The sequence below is a fragment of the Elgaria multicarinata genome, chromosome 4 (assembly GCF_023053635.1).
Source record: "Elgaria multicarinata webbii isolate HBS135686 ecotype San Diego chromosome 4, rElgMul1.1.pri, whole genome shotgun sequence".
NCBI lineage: Eukaryota > Metazoa > Chordata > Lepidosauria > Squamata > Anguidae > Elgaria > Elgaria multicarinata.
The window spans coordinates 68,924,297-68,945,983 of NC_086174.1; the positions used below are offsets into that span (position 1 = coordinate 68,924,297).

General features: G+C 40.2%; 2 protein-coding genes across 3 annotated transcripts in view; one reads left to right on the forward strand and one right to left on the reverse strand.

Moving 5' to 3' along the window:
• The first annotated feature begins 6,272 nt into the window (after positions 1-6,272).
• On the forward strand, positions 6,273-12,346 carry DYNLT1 (dynein light chain Tctex-type 1). Its single transcript, XM_063125681.1, has 5 exons — positions 6,273-6,437; positions 7,490-7,531; positions 10,873-10,996; positions 11,254-11,331; positions 11,950-12,346. Exons 1-5 carry the CDS (start codon positions 6,411-6,413, stop codon positions 12,018-12,020), a joined length of 342 nt encoding a protein of 113 aa, XP_062981751.1. The 5' UTR covers positions 6,273-6,410; the 3' UTR covers positions 12,021-12,346.
• Positions 12,347-17,997: 5,651 nt separating this feature from the next.
• TMEM181 (transmembrane protein 181) overlaps positions 17,998-21,687 on the reverse strand; it is a 36,555-nt gene continuing 32,865 nt past the window's right edge. For both annotated transcript variants that reach the window (XM_063124494.1, XM_063124495.1), the window contains one exon: positions 17,998-21,424. In XM_063124494.1, the coding sequence (XP_062980564.1) occupies positions 21,346-21,424 (79 nt within the window). In that variant the 3' untranslated portion in view covers positions 17,998-21,345. The remainder of the gene's footprint in view (positions 21,425-21,687) is intronic.

Genomic DNA, 21,687 nt, shown 5'->3' on the forward strand with positions numbered 1-21,687 from the left:
TGCCAAAAAAAGTACTCTGCAACTTTCATCAGGCAGACTAACTAAACATAGATAGATGTAAACAAATACCATATCACAGCACAGCAAAGCAAAAAGGGCCTGGGCCTGGGCCTGTGCGTACAGTCAATCAGTGAAGATAACTTACTGCAAGTGCAACTCTTTGTATATTTAGATAGAAAGAAGTCTTGCAAATCCCAGCATTCCCCAGCCAGCATGTTGTAGGGCATTTTCTCTTTTTTAGTCTAAAACTGCATAAGATTACAACCTAAGTCAGTCAAATCTCTGAAGTTTAATTTTTGGTGTTGTACTACTGATGCATTTCTCTTCCAAATAACAGGTAACCAGCAAATATCCATCTACCTTGGGAAACTACTGTAAAAAGAAGTTCATGTACCAGCACTCTAATTCACTGCTACGTAAATTTGTTTTCTGAGTTTATAGGGCACAGTGCAGTTAAATATTCTCTATTGCTATATTGTAAAAGCAACAAAAGATCAGCTTTAGTAAGAATTAGATTTATTATTATTACATTTATATCCCGCCTTTTTTCCTCTAAGGAAGCCAAGGCAGCGTACATAATCCTCCTCTCCATTTTATCCTCACAACAACAACAACCCTGTGAGGTAGGTTGGGCTGAGAGTCTGTGACTGGCCCAAAGTCACCCAGTGGGTTTCCATGGCTGAGTGGGGACTAGAACCCGGATCTCCTGACTCCCAGTCCAACACTTTAGCCACTACACCACACTTGTAATTAGATGATTACAATTTTATGAGATGAGCCTTTGAAAGGATCTAACGATAAAGACAATAGCAATGGGAATTACCTGTGCAATCTTACAGAAGGTCTTAAAATAGCTGGCATGCCCCATATACATTATTTCAGTAATCCTAATAAAATTTGGCCAGTTTTACTCTTCTCTTGCACAAGAGCCTGAGGTTGAGAAATATGCCTTGCCTAAGAGCAACTCTCCCCCACCAAATGAGTTTGTGGCTGCTGAGGCAATATTTGAACTGAAAACCTTTTGGATCACAACTCATAGTCATAGCTGCTACATTATACCATACGAGCTCTCAATGGCTTCCTTATAGAAGTGCATTTTTAAAAGTCATCAAATAAATGTAACTGCATTGTTTTGCCATCCCTACAATAATCAATAATGAGAACAGTAAATCCGTAGAAAGTATAATAGCAAATAAAAACTGAAGTAGCCAATAAAGAATGTTCCCTTTGTTGGAAATAACTGACTTTTTTAATTTTCAGTATTTATGAGTAACATTTCAGGTACTTTTAACAGAACTGAGTTAGCTTTTGGATGTTAAACCAACAGAAAAATGTACAATATAATCTGAGTTAGCATGTTTATTGTTAACTCAATAACTCCTGAGGACAAAACACAGTAATTACAAACATGAGGGATACATGGCACCTGCCATCTAAGCAACACTGTATGAAAAATTCCCCATCTTTCTTCTCTGTTAGGAAAGATTGACTTACCTTTTTGTTCCATAGAAAAAGGAGGTGCAGAATGTTCACTTTATTGAAGAAAAATTGGTATCACTTTTCCATCTCTTTCCTTCTTGCTGGGCCTACGTTTGACACAGAGAACCTCATATCCTACAGTCATTTGCATCAGAAGTAACTGCTACTAACGTAATTTGCTATCAAAGAGAGGCTCTAAATGTTTTAGTGGTTTGGGAGGAAACAGTTCACTGTGAGAAAAGGCAACACTGTGTTCATTAAAATGCACTTGGAACCACTAAGTCACCTTACAGGAAGAGTAGTAGCTGTTAAGTATTCTACTTGCATGTGGTTTCTCTCTTGCTCGCTAATGTTAGATGTGTGCAACATTGCAAGCCTCAACTTCCGCAAAGATTCAGAATGAGAAAAACATAGATATCATAAATATATCAATTTCTAGAAGTTACAGATTTCCCCCCCTGATATCTCAGGGGGCTGTGTATTGTATGATTATTACAATACCTATTATGGTGAATCTTTTATAAGTATGGATGCACATCTTAAAATTCCAAAATGCATTTAAGATACCAACAGGCAGACTTTATCCAGCTATCTTTCCTATACATAAAAGGGTGCCATAGAGATGTTAAGAACTATTTTCCATTGCCACAGAAATTAGGTCCTGAAATAATGGGTATAAGTTACAGCTACCTAAATTTCAATTAAATATAAGGAAAAACTTCCTGACATTAAGATCTGTACAACAGTGGAACAGTCTACCTACAGAGGGTTGTGGGTTCTCCATCTCTGGAGGTGTTTAAAAAGAGGCTGGACAGCCCCCTCTCATGGATGGTTTAATTGGTTTTTCTGCACATTGCAGAGGGTTGGATTAGATGATCCTTGTGGTCCCTTCCAGCTCCACAATCCTATGATTCTATGTAGAAGCATCAGGTACAAATCCATCCCTCACTCAAATCTTCAGATGTCTGAACTGGAAGTTCCATTTGAAATGGTTATTGAGACTACCAAATCTTAACAGGCATTTTCCTCTACGTACAAGTTTTTCTTCCCAATTTCAATCCAATCTTACATATATGAATACAATTTTGGTGGCTTTGTGTTTGTTTTTTGAACCTTCTAGCGTGTTAACATAAAAAGATGAAAGATCCATCTAGTTCAGTATCCTGTTTCCCACAATAGGCAAACACATGCTATGTATAATCTGCAAAATATACATAGCCATCATGACAAACAAACATTGACAAACTCAACTTGTCCACACAAAAGAGCATAGGTTACCTAGATGATTACTTACCCTTCCCTCTCCTCTTTTTAAACGTACATCTCCTACTTATGCTAGTGAAGTGGTTAAATACTGTAAAATAAAAATGTTCTAAACATCTGCAAGTCTGTCCACCTTAGCTCTTTACTGGTATAGGTGGTAGAGATGAGAAAGTCAAAAGATAGTAATAGGGCTCCTCTAAACAAGCAATTTATTGCACACTTATGAAAGTTTGTGGGTCTTTTACAACACATCAACAACTATCAAGACGTCTCCTGCAATATCCATTGGAAATTCCACCTTAAAAGAACCACTTTTAAAGTGGTAACATCCTGAAAAAAGTGGGATCTTCCACTACTAGATGGCGCTGTCTCAATGGAACTGAAGGGTATTCAATTCAAATCACATGGTTGCCCATAACAATCACAACAAAACATTTTTATTTTATTTTTGCTGAATAAGATGTAACCTGAGATCCATAGACGCTTCAGATACAGATGTTAGGGCAACCGTCCATTGGTTAGTCAAGATAGGGCACTCCAATTCTCTATTACAATCCAGTCTTAAACTATGTGTATCATATTTACTTACTGCTACTAAATACATATATATGGGTCATGGATCGACGTGTCAGTTCAGCTGTTATAAGTGTTTCTAATAGTGCTGGAGGTTCAGATGCTGTAAAAGCAGCTTGCAAGTATTACCATTGAGCCGTAGCAGGTAAATTATATTTAACACACAAGTCTGAAAAAGACCAAAAAAACTCATTATCTGAGCCTATTAATTGATCCAAAGTAAAAATCACCTTATCTGTCCATGTCCTCCACAGAAATGCTTTCCTTCCAATTCTTAAATCTGGGTTTCCCCATATAGTCAATTCTGCATGAGAGAATGGATCAAACTGTAATTGACATATTATACACCACCTCTCTAGCAGCCAAAATTGTAAGGGGGGGGTTGCTTATTCTGATATGACAAGAACCGAGTGCTATCCATTTGGGAGTGCTATCCATTTCCCCTTTCAGTAGGGGTTCCGCAAGGCTCGGTGCTTGGCCCGTTGTTGTTTTCCTTATACATGTTGCCCTTGGGCAAGCTTATTCAATCTCATGGCCTCCAATATCATCTGTACGCCGATGATACACAACTATATCTGTCATCTCCGGAACTTTCTCCTGATGTTCACGATCGTATCTCGGCATGTCTTTCAGATATCTCAGCTTGGCTGCTTCATCGTCGCTTGAAGCTTAACATGGAAAAGACTGAATTGCTTGTTTTTCCTCCTAAACCTTCTCCTCATCTCTCATTCTCTCTTACTGTCAATGATGTTACGCTTACTCCGGTCAAGGAAGCTCGTAGCCTTGGCTTTATCTTCGACTCCTCGCTCTCCTTTATTCCTCATATTGAGGCAGTAGCTAAATCTTGTCGAGTTTTCCTGTATAATATTGCCAGGATTCGATCATTTTTGTCTGTCTCTTCTGCCAAGACGCTTGTTCATGCACTGGTTATTTCACGGTTGGACTACTGCAACCTTCTTCTCTCTGGCCTTCCTTCTTCTCACATCAGTCCGTTGGTTTCTGTTCACCACTCTGCCGCAAAGATCATCTTCTTAGCTCGCCGCTCCGACCATGTTACTCCGCTTCTGAAATCTCTTCATTGGCTTCCAATTCACTTCAGAATCCAATATAAACTTCTCCTGTTAACCTTCAAAGCTTTTCACGGTCTAGCTCCTTCCTATCTCTCCTCTCTCATCTCACACTATTGCCCCGCTCGTGCTCTTCGCTCCTCTGATGCCATGTTTCTCGCCTGCCCAAGGGCCTCTACTTCCCTTGCTCGGCTTCGTCCATTTTCGTCTGCTGCCCCTTACGCCTGGAACGCTCTTCCAGAACATTTGAGAACTACAAGTTCAACCGCAGCTTTTAAAGCTCAGCTAAAAACTTTTCTTTTTCCTAAAGCTTTTAAAACTTGATGTTGTGCAGACTTCTACTGTTACTTTCTACTGTTAGTTTTTCCCTACCCTGTGCCTGCTTACCCTTCCCTGTACCTGTTTGCATTCTCTTCCCCTCCTTATTGTTTTACTATGATTTTATTAGATTGTAAGCCTATGCGGCAGGGTCTTGCTATTTACTGTTTTACTCTGTACAGCACCATGTACATTGATGGTGCTATATAAATAATAATAATAATAATAATAATAATAATAATAATAATAATAATAGGTTCTAACCACAAGGCTTCCAGAACATACATAGGATTGCGCCTTAAGTTCCTGGTGGACTTAGGTAATACCGTGTTGCCTAACAACAGGAACCACACCAGCCAGCTGCTGTGGGTTCAAAGGGGAGAAACTAAAAGGCTGAGAGAAAACAGCCAGAAGTAAGCAAGGATGAGGAGCCTAGTGGGGACTGGAAAGTAGTGGAGTGCCCTGGGTTGTTACACCTGCAAACGTCTCAGGACGGAAACAAACCCAAACTAGAAACTACCCTGCTGAACTACACATTACCTCGGCAAATGCAAGTTCCTTAAACCCTAAACCCATGTTTGCCAGGACCACACGGCAGGTGAGGCGAATAAATTGATAAAACCTCTATAACTAATTGGACAACTATCAGTTATTGGTTGAATCTGCATAAACGTGCAGCTTTAGTAAATTCGTTTTAATAATAATTTATGGCAGAATACATGTATTAGTCTTTCAAAATACCACGAGCCTCTTTTGCTGTTTTTTAGTGTTTGTGAGGCCGTTGCCATAGCGACCGTCGACGAGCCCAACGTCCTGGGAGAAGGCGACGCGCAAAAGGACTCCGTAGTGAGGTATGTCACGTTGTACTACGCAGGCGTGCTGGGAGGCGAGACTGGGGCTGAGTTCGGACGATATGCTGACCAACTGGAGGGAGTAGGAACAGAATGGGAAGCAACCGTTGATTAGCGTGTCGTCCGAACTCAGCCTGGGTCTAAGAAGATACGGCATCACTCATCTATGGTTGCTTTTGACGCCATTGAAAACACCAGCGCAAGTTATACCCCTCATACCTGGGCGGTGGCTGTTTTAGATTGGCAGCAAAAAATATATATATTTAAAAAACACACACAACCGCATGCTGCAACTAAGGGCAGGGTAAGGAGAGAGCGAATTATTCTCGCTAAATTGCCACCTCCGTTGTTTCTTCAATCCCTTTCCCAATCTAAAACCAGCGTTCAGCTGAAATGCAGGCACCTTACATTTCATCCACTGTCGTGGTGCCAAAATAGAGTCTCTCAATCAAACAGGTTGTGTTCCTCTACATCTATTTATCTCTATGGTCGCGAACGCCGCCAGGCTCCGCAGCTCATCGCGAGAAGTACATCACGAACAGAAAAAGCTCCGGGCGTTTCCCCAACGCGTCACGGACGGAAGCAAATCCATCAACTCGAGGGGCGTTTGCGCAAGCACGCCCCAGAGAGCGTAGAAAAGCAGCAATATTTCCGTTATACTCATACGTGTCGGGTGATTGGTTGAGAGCGTAGGAACGTACTGCGCAGTCGCTCTAGCCGGAGAGAAAGAAAGAACAAACGCTTCGGCCGGGGCCGAGCGCAGGACTATTGCGCATGCGCCGTTGTAACGGTCGCAGTGGGTTGGGAAGGCTGGGCTGGAGGCGGGGTGGAAGCTGAAGCCTCTGGAGGGAGAGCGACCATGGACGAGCTCCAGTCCGCCGAGGAGGTAACGGCTTTCCCGGGGGCGGCTGCGGAGGGGAGAGAAGAGAAGAGAAGAGACGGCGTGTGGTTCTGGCCCGTTCTTCCCAGCAGGCGTTGCCATGGGAGAGACGCTGGGCAGCCGCTCCGCTCAGGACCCGCCCCCTCGCCCATTGTTGCTCCGCGTCCCCGTCGCGCCATTCATTCTTGGCACCCCTCTGGGCCCATCCCATCTTCCCCGGGTCCGATGAAATCCCGGTGGTGCGTCTCCATCTGCCCCCGGAGACGCGTTAGGAGGAACCGAGGAAGCTGCCTTATGGCGAGTCAAGCCTTTGGTTCATCTAGCCCAGTATGGTCAGCACTGGCTGGCAGTTTTCCCTGCCCTAGTTAGAGATGCCGGGGATTGAACCTGAAACCTTAAGCAAAAGAGATGCTATTATTCATTGTACGTGATAAATACATGTATGGAAAATGTACGGGTGCAAACTCTAAGAACAACAGACTCTCCTATGGGTTTGCATTACGTTTTAGTGTTTTGTTCTAAAGTCATCTTTGCTACAACAACAAAACACAAAAGGAAAAAGGGGGGAAATCTTCCCCCAACAGTTTTTAAAAGGGGAGGATGTCTGACCAGTCTTGTGGGATGTGGGCAAGTCAGGTTCTCCATTTGGCATGGGAGGATCCTGTTGGGTCAAAGCAATGGCTGATAACTGCAGAAACATGTTTCGATTGTGTTTATGCATGGGGCTCTGAAAGGGAACAGGCCTGGCCTTCTATTTGCTCCCTAAACCAGCACCCCTGTGTGACTGCCATCTCTGAATATGCTCTGAAGGATGTACGCATATGGGTCTGTGGAACTTGTTTCTGTGTGAGTACTTAGGTTTGCTGCTGTCACTAGCAGGTCACTTGGCACTCTTATGATGGATGGTACTGTATCCATTTAAGCAGGAACAAAGTGTTAGATGCTTAGGTATGTAATTATACCTGGTTAATATTTGGAGCAGTCCTACTGTATTTTTGTCAATTTTGCATAGTACAAGTTGCACGCTTGGTTTAAGTATTTTTTGTTTTGTTTTTTAGACTGCGTTTGTTGTAGATGAGGTCAGCAACATCATAAAAGAGGTAGGAAGCATTTATGCTACACTTTACAAGACGATAACTTCAGATACACTATTAAATCTGCCATATTCTTTCCCAGCTGTAACTCTTGAAAAAGGTTAATGGGTCACATCTGCACTGTGGAAAATACACATTGCACTTAATTGTAAGAATGAGCCCACATATTTAGGGGCTAATATCAACCTGCACACTTACAGTTTCCTAAGTCACACCACTATGTAGTATTTAAAATATTGTTCTAAAATGTATGTTGTGTACAAATTCATCTAATGGAATTCTGTACAGTTTTTATTTCATTTGAGATAATTCAAGGGGATAGTGACTCTGTCATACATTCTGATGTGAACATCGCAAACATAAGTATAAGATCAGATAGTGCTGTAGTGTTCTTTGTTCAAAAAGATAAGGCTGAAGACATAAACAGGGCTGCTTCCATAAATGAAAAAAGGTTGATCAAGACCTAAATAACCTTTTGCATAAATAGAAAATGTTTTCACACATGCATCTGAATTGCTTCTCCCTGCTCCCTACACACACACTTTGGTCTACAGTTATTGATTGCTATAACTAATTCCACTATGGGGATGTAATCTTATTTTCAGGGGATGTAAGGAGCTGCAGGGGGAAGGAGGTTCTGAAAGGCCTTTGTGGGTTCCATCCAACATGGTGCCAGCAGATGGGAGCTCACAACAGATTTCTCTGTCCCCTCCTTCCAGCATAGCCCCCCCCCACAAAGTGCTACACAGAAGGTGGGGAGACCCTTCAAAATAGGGTGATCTGTGGCCCAGGGGAAGGGGGATTCCTGAAGATTGGATAGAAGCACCTTCCAAGAGTGGAAGCTCTACCCACTAGTAGAATGACACCCTCCATTACCAATCTCTCTTGCACTATATGTATGGGTGTATACATAAAGGCTTGGTTCAGACAACACGCTAAACCGTGCTGCTTAACCACAAAATGGTTAAAGGAATGCATTAACCTTAATACATTACCTTAACCATTTTGTGGTTAAGCAGCATGGTTTAGCATGTTGTCTGAACCAGGTCATAGTGCAAGAGAGTGCACACATGAATCCATGCAGACTTTTAATATGCTAATAGAATTGCATTTATCAGGGATTGCATTTATCAGGGATTGTTACTGCCTTTTTAAAGATTAAACATATCTCCTGTAGGACTTTGTCTCTTACATCATTATATTACATTATGAGCTGACCTCTAGCCTGATCTGCAAGCTGTTTAAATCTACTTGATCTGCAGTTGTGACGTCTGTGAACTCTGTCTTTAATGCTTGTACTTTGGCTTAAATGGAATGGACTGATTTGTTCCATTAAATTACAACTTCAGGACTAAGTTGCTATTGACTTTGTGACTTGCAACTACAGAATCAGTGTAGTTAGCAGATTAGGGCAAATGTACCCTACTTAAGAGTTGCCAAGGTGCTAGTGCCCTGTTTACTAATCCTCTGTTGTGGCTACCTCCCTGACAACTAGTGGCGGTTTATGAGCATGCACCAGATACAGTATAAATTACAAAGCAAAATGTTCATGGCATTCTTTTTTAAGCAAAGTTGATTGAGTGCTAGCATATCTTTCTCCATGAGTGTTTGCAGTTTTAAAGTCTGCAGCAAACACATACATAGTGACATTTCAGTGAACAGCCCCTCCCCAGGCTCCACTGTTGGCACTCAGACTCTATAAATTGTAGAATTCATGAGTATAATCACAGGAAAAGATTGGGTGGGTAAAACACATTTTATTTTAAGTGGTTGGGGGAATTAATTTGGGGGACTCCATGTTCAGCCTCTAGTTCATGGGTGGGCAACTTGTAGGCAAAACATCTGTAGGGCCACAACTCCCATCAGCTCTAGGCAGCGTAGCCAGTGGTAATGGATCATGGGAGTTGTAGGCCAAAATATCCAAAGAGCCGCAAGCTACCCATCCTAATCTAGTTACAAGCTCCCATTGCCATTTCCTCTGTCGCTCTGGAAGTGGGAAAACTTCTATCTCCCTCTGTGGGAGTGTTCATGAACTGACTCAAGTGTTCTGAGCACTGTAGGAAGATAAAAACAACAACCCAGTCCTGTCCTGCAGGCTTACAATCTATTAGACACGGGGGGGGGGGGGGGGGGGAGGAGTACAGAGAGAGAAGCAAATTCTTCATGAAGTTGCAAAAATGTTTCTTGGCGAGGTGGAATGGCCACTGGGAGAGTAGCAGCCAGACAACAGCTAGTCCCAGCTGAGATGATACAGTGGGCTATGCTGTTTTGGCTCTCCTTCTGCTGCAACCAGGTGGAATGGCTGGGCATCTATCAGATTAATTAAGAAAGCCTGCTTATTTTAAAGTAGATTTTTAACACCTTTTTATGTCTGAGGAAGAGAGAATGATACATTTTTGAAGGGTGGAAATGAATCATTCCTACATTAATTTATTATGGGCTCAGTCCTATGAACTGAGCCCTCACTGCTCAAAACCCCTGAAATTGGAGGCTTCCAAGATTCCTAATCCCTGCCAGGCTGAAAGGAGGAGGAGCAGTGGAGATGATCCTTGCCTCCCTGTCCTCCAATTTTCTATATTTTCACTAGATGGACCTTTCAGTGAGGGAGATTGGGAGGGAAGGAGGCTGGAGCAAGATTAGGATAAATCATATCCTGGCTTCTCCAGTTCAAAATTCATTTTGTCCTTATGTCATGACTACTTCATAATCTAAGGGTGCAGTCCTATGCATATTTAGACAGAAATGCTTGTTTGGGGAATGCTGGGAGTTACAGGACTAATTTCTGCCTAAACATGCATAAGATCACACCCTAAAAGAGATGGAGATGCAGTCAAGAGCAGATCATCTCTGAACACACACACAAACATATACCAGTAAGTTTGCCAATGTGCCTGCTCAAAACCACCACCCCATCCCAAATTATCAAATGTTATAGGATGTATTTGGATGTGTCTGAATTTTGTTTTTGGATTAAAACAAAACTTGGCTTAAAAGTACTGATGATTGGTGGAAATATATACATTAAGGTGAGATTTAATTTTATTCCATCAGAACTTTTTGAAGCACAAAAAGATCTGCGGAACCATACAAAGGTGCACAATTATTTCTGTGCTTGGGACTTTAGGAAGAATTCACCACCCCCAAAGGTGGCAACTGAAGCAGCTTAGTTTACCAATATGGCAGTTTGGTTTTTGGTTTTGGCATGGGTTCTTATCTGGAGTTTTTTGTTTGGTCCAAGTTGCATGAAAAACAATCGGCTTTGATATAATGCATACATTTAAAAAAATGAGCTATTGGAATTAAAATTCCTTAGTATGATGGTAAAATGATCCTCTTCTCATTTGTAGGCCATAGAAGGGACAATAGGTGGTAATGCATATCTGCACAGCAAAGTGAACCAATGGACTACAGGTGTGGTAGAGCAAATTCTAAGTCAGCTAACAAAGCTGGGGAAACCATTCAAATATGTTGGTAAGTTACATTTCCGGGCTTACTATTGATATGACAGAAATGATTTCAAGTAAAACTGATGATTAAAGCCTAAGTGGAAGTTGTGGAGTGGAGGAATTCCCTCAGTAACCAATTTCAAAACTACTGTGTTCTAAAAGTCATAAAAAGTGATATTGGATAGATGACTAAAGCTTAAAGCAAATATGGATGTAATTGTGTAGCTCATGTAATGGCCACATGCCCTTTTCTAACAGCACTCTGTCTTCTTCAATTTACAGTGACCTGTGTGATTATGCAAAAGAATGGTGCTGGACTTCATACAGCAAGCTCTTGCTTCTGGGATAACTCTGCTGATGGTAGAAGAATATTCTTATACTTTTTCTTAGCTCCTCCGTGAAATGTTTCTTAGGATATTTGTGTAACTTTGGAAGCCATTTCCATTGGGAAGAATCTTCTACACACACTTACCCTATGGTAACACATGTCTGACTCAAGCAGATACAAGTGATCTTAGGTCAACGTGTGCTGCTTGTTACTAGTAATGTAGGCTGTAATCCTGTGTATGCTAACCTTGGAGTAAGCCCCATTGAACACAGAGCAAGTTACTCCTGAGTAAACATGTATAGGGTTGCATTATTCTTTTACTGCCCTGGGAAAGATGATGGGGGAAATCCACATGGTATATCTTTAGATTTGTATGGGTCTATGAAGTTTGCCTAACATCTGGGATTGGGTAGTTCAGATAACTTCAGATTCCACTGTCCCAAATTGTGAGAAGTTTGTCTGCATAGTGCTAAGTTGTCTTGGACCTAAACTTAACAAGCACAGCATAGGGTGTGATGTGAAAATAACCATACTGTGATGGACAGCTTTACTCCACATGATCTTAAATGTATGGCTTTAAATTTGATGCACTGATGTATTTTTTCTATGTATGCTGATGCTGCGGTATAATTGAATGCTCTTCTTTGCAGGAACCTGCACTGTGAGATGGGAAAACAAGACTATGTACTGTATTGTCAGTGCCTTTGGACTTGCAATATGATCGCCTTGAAATTTTTCAGCCTTTGTGTCATCACTTCCATTTCATAAGTCCACTAAAACTGTGAATTCAATGAACAATTTTTGTTTTTAAAGAATTTCTAACTTCTTCCAGTGAGAAAATGGGAGAGCAATTTCTATGCTGTTACATAAATGCATCACCCCTTATCCATATCAAAGCACTCTCTGTCTTAACACTTTAAGGACTCTTTCTCAAGGTGCTAAAACCTGAAACTGCTGCAGTTCTTCAGCTTTACTCCAACTTGTTTGAATAAGACTAACTTTCACACTTTATAGTTTTGTTTGTTATTAAATTATTGAAGTTCTGAACATGTCTATGTGTATTCATAAAAGCAACAAATTCAAGAGGAAAGTTCCATGTGCCATTAATACCACAGTTCTAATAGATATTTCTGAAAAAATGGGATGTTGAGTTATTCTTTTATCTCCTGCCCAACTCCCAATCTTTTTCAGGGCTTCCCAGGTGCTCTTAAACCTATTGAAATGTCAGAACTCCCATTGTTTAAACCAGGTAGCTAAGGGGAATATAAAAGAACCCCAAAATTTACACAGAGCCAAAATGTTTAGGAGCATATGAGTAAGCTGTAAATGACCCAAGGCACACAGTTAAAATAAAATAATGTTTTAAGATTTTAGATGAGAGTACAAATGAAAAAGGAAGAAGGCATTAAATGCAAAAATCTATGTGGCTCAAGGTTTGAATAGGAGGTTGTGCGACTGAAGTTGCTGGAAACAGTGCTTTGTTGATTGCATTCTCAAAATGGAATCCAGCATATGTTTTCTCAGAGTAAAGGGAAGAAGCAAATAGGTGATCAGTCTGGAACACAAATTCAAATACCCTATAGTCAAATTTCCAGGTCTGTCTTAATTGACAGAAGTGGTTTCAGGGAGAGGGAACAGGGAAACTGACCTTTGACAGGCCAATCTGGGTTGGTGGTATTGACATAGGACTTTTACCAGCCAGTCAGAACGTGTCTTCATTGTAAACTCTTATATGTCACTTCCTAATCCAGCAAGAAGCTGGGCCAAATATTCTCTGAATGCTGAGCTGTATCGTAAATGCTTTATACATCTCAAATATTCTGCCAGAAAACAGAACTTTCCTTTTGGAGCATCTTTCTGGGATGGTTGAGCTTGAGTTAGAATTACTTATATAAGAGATCCTATTTTGCTGTGCAAAGGATTTGGCTATGGTTGTAGTCTACTTAACTGCTTAGACATTTTATTACGTTAAGCAGTATTTAAGTAGCACTAATTTTTTAAAAATAAAGGATAGTAGTCGAGGTGTTTACTTTGAATGTTGACAGGCCCTGATTCAGTCTGGAATATTATTAACTTATTTTGCAAAGCATGGCTGGGAAAGACCTCTATCCTAGAGCTTAGAGAGCTAAACGCAATTGAGACAGAACACTAGTCTGATGTAGTGTAAGGTAGCTCAGTCTATACACTTAATTTTCCTGGGATTCCTGAGAATTTGTTTTTGTTTAGGAAAGGGTGATGGTAAATAGTTTTATTGGAAGAACTCTTGCATTCTGTATGGTGGCCTTAGTTCTGTTCCATAAGGTTTCTTGAAGCAATGTGCAGTGTTTAAAACATAAAAACAAGGAACATGCTGTTATTCAACTAAAAATAAGAAACAGGCTTATCTTCTAATTTAATGGGTGTTAGTAGTACCATACTTGTGGTTTGTCATTGCAACAAGAACATATGAAGAGCCGTGCTGGATCAGACCAAGGATCCATCTAGTCCAGCATTCTGCTCACTCAGTGGCCCACAAGAAAACCACAAGACATGAGTGCAACAGCACCCTCCCACCCATATTTCCCAGCAACTAGTGTACATAGGCAGACTGCCTCTGATATAAGCTCATCTCACACATACATACTGTAGTATTTTATTCTAGCTTAGTTTGCATTTGTTTATTTGAGGGTGACTGGGGTTCTACTTACCTGTATAGCAAGGTAGGAACTGTGAAGAGTAAGTTTAGCTTTAACTTCCAACCATATAATTTCATCTTATACCGCCTACAAGTGGGAACAAGATCTTGACAAGTGCACATTTCTTATTTTTGTCAGTGCTGAGAGATTGAATTGCTGGGGATAGAAACTAACTAGTAAACCAGAGGAACATTTACTACGTTGTAAAAAAAAATTGCTTACATGGAAACCCTGGGTATTTTCTTGTCATTTTTCCTAGCCCAGCTTTATTTCTACTTGCTCCAAGTCTCCATTAGCCATCTACTTTCCTCCATTTCCCTGCCCCACCCCCACAATGCCTCTTGACTCATGTGTGCCTCGATTTCTGGCTGGTAATGCTGTGGGTTCACTTACAGTGCACACATCATACTCCTGTCTTTGGGCAGGCCCCAGCACCAATGGTCCATTGTTTCTTGCTGTCAGCTTCTCCCAATTCTTTAGCAGCCTATCCTAGTTGGCCAAGGATAGACTGCAATCTCTTAGTTTTGAGGCCTTCAGCTTGGTGTCCATGGACATCTCTTGGCACATACCATGCTTTTTCTTGCCCCTCCTGTTTACTTTAAATATTTTTTTTTTGAAAAAAATAACCGGGGGGGGGGGGGGAGGTGGAGCTGACATCTGCAAAGTAAAGAGCGGGCTCCCAACACTGTATTTCCAAGAATGTCTCTAGGCTAGTCAGGCAGTTAATATTGAAGCATGCCCAGATACCAGAAAAAGGTCAGCTGAGGCTGCATGTGTTGGGGGGGGGTATAGAAGTGGGCTAAGCATCCGGGGGAGGGGGGGCAACTAGGGGTGTGTTTTGCTAGTGTGTGTATTAACTAGTTAATGACAGGTTTTGCCTGGGTCATTTGTGCAATTCTCAGCATCACCAGTTTACCGTCTGTAAAATGGGTAGTTTGGAGGCAAATATACAATATACCATTTTGAGATCAAGCTTCATCTATGTCTTGTATGCAGCTTCTTGGCTAAGTTACTTGTCTCTGACCCCCAATTTGCCTTCTGTGAAATTCAGGTTGAAGCAGAAAACCATGGGTTCAGGAGGCTAGTCCTGATGGCACTATTCTACCTCCAGTATCAGACACTGGTGCAATAGCACCCTGGGGAACATGGGCAGGAGAGTGCTGTTGCACCCATGTCCTGCTTGTGGGTTCCTGGTCAACAGCTAGTTGGCCACTGTGTGGACCGAGTGCTAGAATAGATTGACCCTTGTTCTGACCCAGCATCACTCTTATGTTGTTCTTACAAGTGGTTTTGTATTTTGGAATTCAGACCCCACTTCTGCCTTGTACTTAAGGCTCTTGAGCATGCTATTTTTCTTCTAGTTGCAGCAATTTGAAGGACTGGCTTAAGACATTTTGCTGCCTGAGGTGAAGGTACAGATGTCACACCCCATTCCACCTACAGAAGCTGACCAGACTGGCAGTTGTCTTTAACTCTGGGCATGGGGGAGCATCCTTCACCTCACCTGAAAGGAGCAGACTAACTTGGGGGGGGGGCACAAGTTGCCTGCTGCCTGAAGCCGCCCCTTACAGTAGCTCTGGTCCAGTTTGTCTTCTGGAAAATAGGTGTTTTCCAACTTGACACACCTACCATGGGAGCCATTATTAGATTTCTTCTTGCCTGCTTACTTGTTCAGGTGTCAATGTGCAAAGTTAAACTTTCTAAAAATTGGAATATTTTAACAATTTTAATTTTTAGAGCAGACAAATGCCATTTACCTATTTCTACCAAAACCAGTAAGACTAATAGCAAAAGAACTGTTGCATTTTCACTGTCAGCCAATTCAACTAGCCTTATATGCTGTCAGACTGATTTACATATGCACAGAAGGAAAATGAAGGGCTATTTATTGTGTGCAGGAAAAAACAACAACAATTGATATAGGTAGAGATTCAGTATAAAACTTTATTATGAACATATTGAACACCATGATTTTATTATGCACAGTCTCCAAAGCATTTCACCACCCAATGTTTACTAGAAGTAAACTTTAATTTTGCTCTTATATTCGTGCTCAGGGAAAGTTATCTCCAAAATTCCCATTGATTCATCATGATAACAAGCAGCATCTTTGCTGAAGCATGAAGCTGACACGTTAAGATAAGCCATGCATAGCCTCCCAGAAAGCAAAATGGTATCTACAGCTTCTCATTAACATGAACATCCACTTTGAAAATGCCGTAGCCACATTTCTATATAAAATATTCTCTAGAGATTCATGTAATTTTACATCTATTTACAAATGTTGAGTTCAGTTGTACAGTGTTGTAAGGAGCTCTTCATGTATCAATTACTGGCACAATTGGAACATATGGTTAAAAATGCAACACAAAGGATTACACAATTTCAATGTAACAATGGTCTTTTGGCTCTATCCCAAGTTTCTCATTTGAAGGCTGCAAATTCTTTGTCCCTTTATATGGGAGAAAGTCCCAATGAATCCAGTGGGACTTGCTTCTGAGTAAACATGTATAGGATCAGGCTGCAAGTCCCTAGATAAGCCAGTCTGTCAAAATATCTCAATACAAACACAGGCTTCTTTTCCCCAGGCATATTATTCAAATGGATTACATTTAGGGATGAGCCAAAATTACTGTTTTTCACGAACATTTTGGCAGTATTAAAAAGTTTTGCTTTTTTGTCAAGTATTTTCTTCAAAAAATGTTTGCTTGTTTAAATTACCTTTCACCCCCAGTGATGTCATAATACAGCCAACTCTGATTGGCTACATGGCAGTATGACATTATCCCCCTTCACTACAATGATATCTGATTGGATAGAATGTGTCCAAATCAGGAAGTAAGAAGCAGCAAGCATATGGCAAAGGGGAAGAAAGATGCTATAGGAGCCACCACTCAGGGAAGCCAAGGAGACACTGAATACTTAGTTTTAAAAAACTAAATAGTCACACTGTCTATTGAGGGTGGCATTTCCTACTCCTACCAGAATTGCTAGTTCCTACCCAAAACTTCAGAATGGAGAACATTCAATGCAGCCCTAGTCAGCTTTACTGGTACTGGAAGTGTCTTTCTATTTAGATTCAAGACTTTGACAATTGCAGGGCTTACAATTTACATATTCAAATATTTTTATACAAATTGGTTTATAGTACAGCCACAACGGGTAAGGCAAAAATGAACAATAGTAAACAAGAGCAAGAAAGGAGGGCTCTAAACTAGGCGCACACCTGAGCAGGTCACATACCTAGAGTGGGCAATGCCTGTGTTTTTTTTACCTAGAGATGTTTTGCACCAGCAGTACATTAAGCCAGCCTTTTCACACACTTCACAAGCCATTTTGTCAAGTGAAAATCCTTAACACATAAGCAGCAACTTTTTCTGTAACAAACCCACTGACTGGTGGGTTGTTGTTTTAGAGTGCTATTTTCTTCCACTGTAGCAGAATTATTCTTGAAGTTGTTTACTGAAAATTCTTTGATTTGATTTGAGGATCTAGCTCAAGTTCACCCAAAAGCCCAATTCAAGTAGAATTGTTTAGCAACTATTGTTTATGGAAGCAAACTAAACACCACATCAAAAGGCACTTTCCTTAACAGCTTCCTCAGCAAGCTGTAGAGAAAACAAACCATCCAAGGGAGTCTCCTACTCAGACACCTTGGCTAAGAGATCCCACCACATCAGTGCAAAGGTGATCTAACTCATAAGTCTGCAAATTGCCTCAGCTCCCAATTGGGGAGTGGGATACAAATACATAAACGACATTTCAGCCTCCATTGTAGAACATCCTGCCACTTTTTCCAAACCCCCCCCCCCCCATTTACAATAATGGGAACATTGCCTATTCCAGTAGTTTTACTCTGAGCTTTCAAAGTTACATTGTGACATTTTAAAAATATATAACCATTTGTATGAAGCATAAAACACTTGCTTCCTGCAACAGGTTTTTAAATGAAAATGCAGGTGGTTCATCTCTATGTCAAGAATAAGAACATTAACAGAGATAGAAACAGAAAGGAATACCTAATTCCATCCCACACCATTTTAAGCTTTGTCTAATGAACAGTTTAAAGAAACCAGTTTTAAAAACACATCTTAAGACTGTAAATATGGTTTCGTAAGTTTAAATTTAAGAAAACATTTTTTTTGGCATTTTACAAAACCCAACATTACCAGTATAATGCAGCCAAAGTTAAGAACTTGTCAGTCTCATTGACTTAATGGGAGAGATTGAAGAAAGTGCTTAATTCTCCCAGTAAAACCAACAAAACATAAAGTGCTTAATTCTGGCTGGATTGTGCTGTAATTATCTGATATGCAGCAAATCATTGTAGAGCTCAGTAAGCAACACTGATAAGTTTCAAAGGTAAGCAGAAATATTTTGCAAGTAGAAAAACAAATCAGCACCAAAATGCTGGACCAGTTTGAACATTAATGACAGCCCATGGGTTAAACAACCCAAGGAATATTGGGAATGTGCATGAGAAAGCGGGTGCCATGGGTTAACTGCTGGGCAGTTTAGCCCCTAAAGAAGCCAGCAGTCTGGGTTTGAACAACACACTGAGCAAGCTATGAAGGAGCTGTTCATGGATTGCTTAGTATAAGCAGAGGTGGCAGGCGGGCCCATTCTCATTTAGTAGAAAATAGAAAGAACTGGATGCTCCATGTTTGTCCCTTGGACACTTCAGTTCAATGGGATTTGTAGAGGGAAATGCAATTATGATTGGATTGCAAACATTACCAACTGAAAAGCTAAAAAGTTACCAGCTGAAAAGTTCAATAAACTTTAAGAAATGAAAACAACATCTTTCCCTAGAATTAAGGAGAAGAAATAGATTGGAAACCACGAATAGTAAAAAAAATAGGTATTTATAAACTTAGAAAAGCAACCATCAATAATTTAAAAATACACCCACCAAAAGACAAGTAGCACAATTTTTCCACATGATTACTAGCAACAAGCAGTATAAAGATTAGGGAGGAAATACACATCTGGTTTTCCAGATAGTTTTATGACATATTTGGATATACTCTGTCTCTTCGCTTTAATTTACTGCAAAAAAAAAAATCTTCATTGTGCTAACTTATACTCGCACTCTAACACATTAACTGTCACAGAACAGAGTCATTGATATGGTGTGCCAAAAGTTTGACTTTTAGCAAAAATGAAGTATATTTAGTTTATCATATTACTACATAACTAGATCTTTTGTTATGGAAAATGCATTGCACCTTAGTGAAGACATTGACTTCCAAAAATAACCAAACTAATCCTTCACAGTATATAACCTTGTAAAATTATTTGTCCAAAGTAATGGCAGGGATCCAAAGTACTGTGTGCAGTGTTTGGTGCACACACTCTTCCCACTGTAACTTCTTGCATATATGGAAGAGTCGGTGACCTCCAGATCTATATCCACCCAAGCATACTTACACAGCCTATGAATTGAACCAATAACTGTAGAATGAAACACTAATTAAACCATTCCTGTAGCTTGCAGTATATCACGACAAAGTTTGCAAAGCAAGAGATACAAATTTGTAGTAATTCAAGTGTGACCAGTGGAAATGCACGGAACTTTTACATTCAATTTAAACAGGGTTCATCCATCTTAGTATCTTTTATATTGGTCAATGCTATTTTTCTCTATAGTATAACAGCTTGAAGTGTTTACACTAGATGAACCTACTGAAGTTAATTATGAATAGGAACATGAGCTTGTAAAAGTGCATACAAATACTGGCAAATTCTCTTAAGTAATTCTCTCAAATAAAATCTATTATTGTACCAATTCACAGAACCCATTTAGAACCAAGGCAGGACAGTAAAGACACATTCCCAATAAACTGTGATTGGCACCACTATTCTGGTAAACCCTCTGAGGTTCAGGAGGGAGTACATTTTCGGCATAGACAAGCAAAGAACACACACTATTTGTGAAAGCAGCCATGTTAGGCATGTCTGAAGATGAGAAAAAATAAATACTTCTCTCCAAAACAGACAGGATCTAAAATGGCTTAGATTAAACCTTTTATTAAACCAATTGTGACTAAGTCCACACCTCACAATCATCACACCATTGAAGTAACACACAGAGTGACTTGCTCCCAGTGTGTGCATGTTAAGAGATGATCCATTTCACATTACAGTCAGCGCCTGTGACAGCCATCATTCAAAGGCTATTTCAAGTGGCCTACACACAATCATAACACGTTGTCTTGTTTCCAATAATTCTTGCAGAGCATTGTAATCCACTTGAATCTGAAAAGTCTACTTCACATTGCCAACACAGATTTAGTCCAACAAATTGGATCTCACCCAATAAAATTAGGATGTCTAAGAGCCCACCAAAGTACTCACCCAAAACATTGTGTGTTACATTATGTTACTAGTTATTAAAGACCAAATCACTTAAAATATTCAGAAAAAGATCTAGAGAGCATTTAAGAGAATGTGTGTTTAAGCTACATATTGTTCCCTTTCATAAAAACGAAACAAAAAAACTAGCACCCACTCATTTAAAATATGCAGAAGATACTCAGGTGCAAGGCTATGCTTTTCACTAAAATCTGTAATCTAACTATTTGAATGTTATTGTTGTTTTGATGTAAAGCAGTCTCAAAACAATTCTGTCTTTCAAATTATTTTGCACTCCTAATACAATTATAAAAAACTACATTGATCTCAAAAGTTGTGCCTAATGCAGTGTTTGCAAAACAATGCATTTTTCAGGTAACTGGAAAAAAATAATCTCCTTCATTTTATGAACTCAAGTCACAAACAGTGTTGAATCACAACTGTGATTCCTACCTGCCACCTCTCCATCCCTGAAATAAGGACATAGAAACTGAAGGTTCTCAACGGGAAAGAAGTGCCAATCAGTTTCCAATTTCTGAGTAATAAGATGCTGGGAGATGAGGCACCTTCACTGCCCCCCTCCACCAGATTGCGACTCCATTACCTTGGAGGAGGGAGAAAGTAAATTGCTAAATATTAACCACAATGTAAATAGTTATGCAGCAATTAGGAAATCAGGGTATTATCAGTGATCAATTCACAATAAATTAAGACCCTCCCAAAGCCCCTTTGATTTAGTAAACTGGTCTTGCAGCATCCCATCACAAGTGTTTTCTAAAATTAGTGTTATTAGCAGAGGTGTTCAAAGCATACTTCGGGGATTTTAAAAAATAAATCTTATCTAAAAATTATTCTCTCCCCATCCCTGTTCAGTTTTAGGTATGTAAACAGAAAAGGAGAAACAGAAAATTCTTCCACAGAAGGCAATGGACAGTTCACAGTAGACATGGGAGGAACATAGGAGAGAAGTGAAAATTTCTTCTTGTTCTCATATTGTGGGCCATTTCTACACAAACTTTAATCGCTGTCCGATTCTTCATTGAATTTGGCTCTGATAGCTTGGCCATTCTGAAGTGGCATTTCTTCATAGTCACTCCTGTCCAAACACAACATTGGAGAGCATTTCAAACATAAACAGCATAAAACTACAGTTCCGAGCAAGAAGAGAAGATGAATATCTCATTCTAAATGGGCTGTTGTTTCCAACACATGGCTTCTTCAGGTAAGGTTGAAAGCGTTATTCCTTAGCTTGCTTCCAGGTCATCTGAAGGTTCCCCTTTTCATCTTAAGCTTTCAAAATCTGATTATATTAGAAGCCTGGTACAGAGAGCTTCCTTTATTTTTATTTTTTAAAGCAAT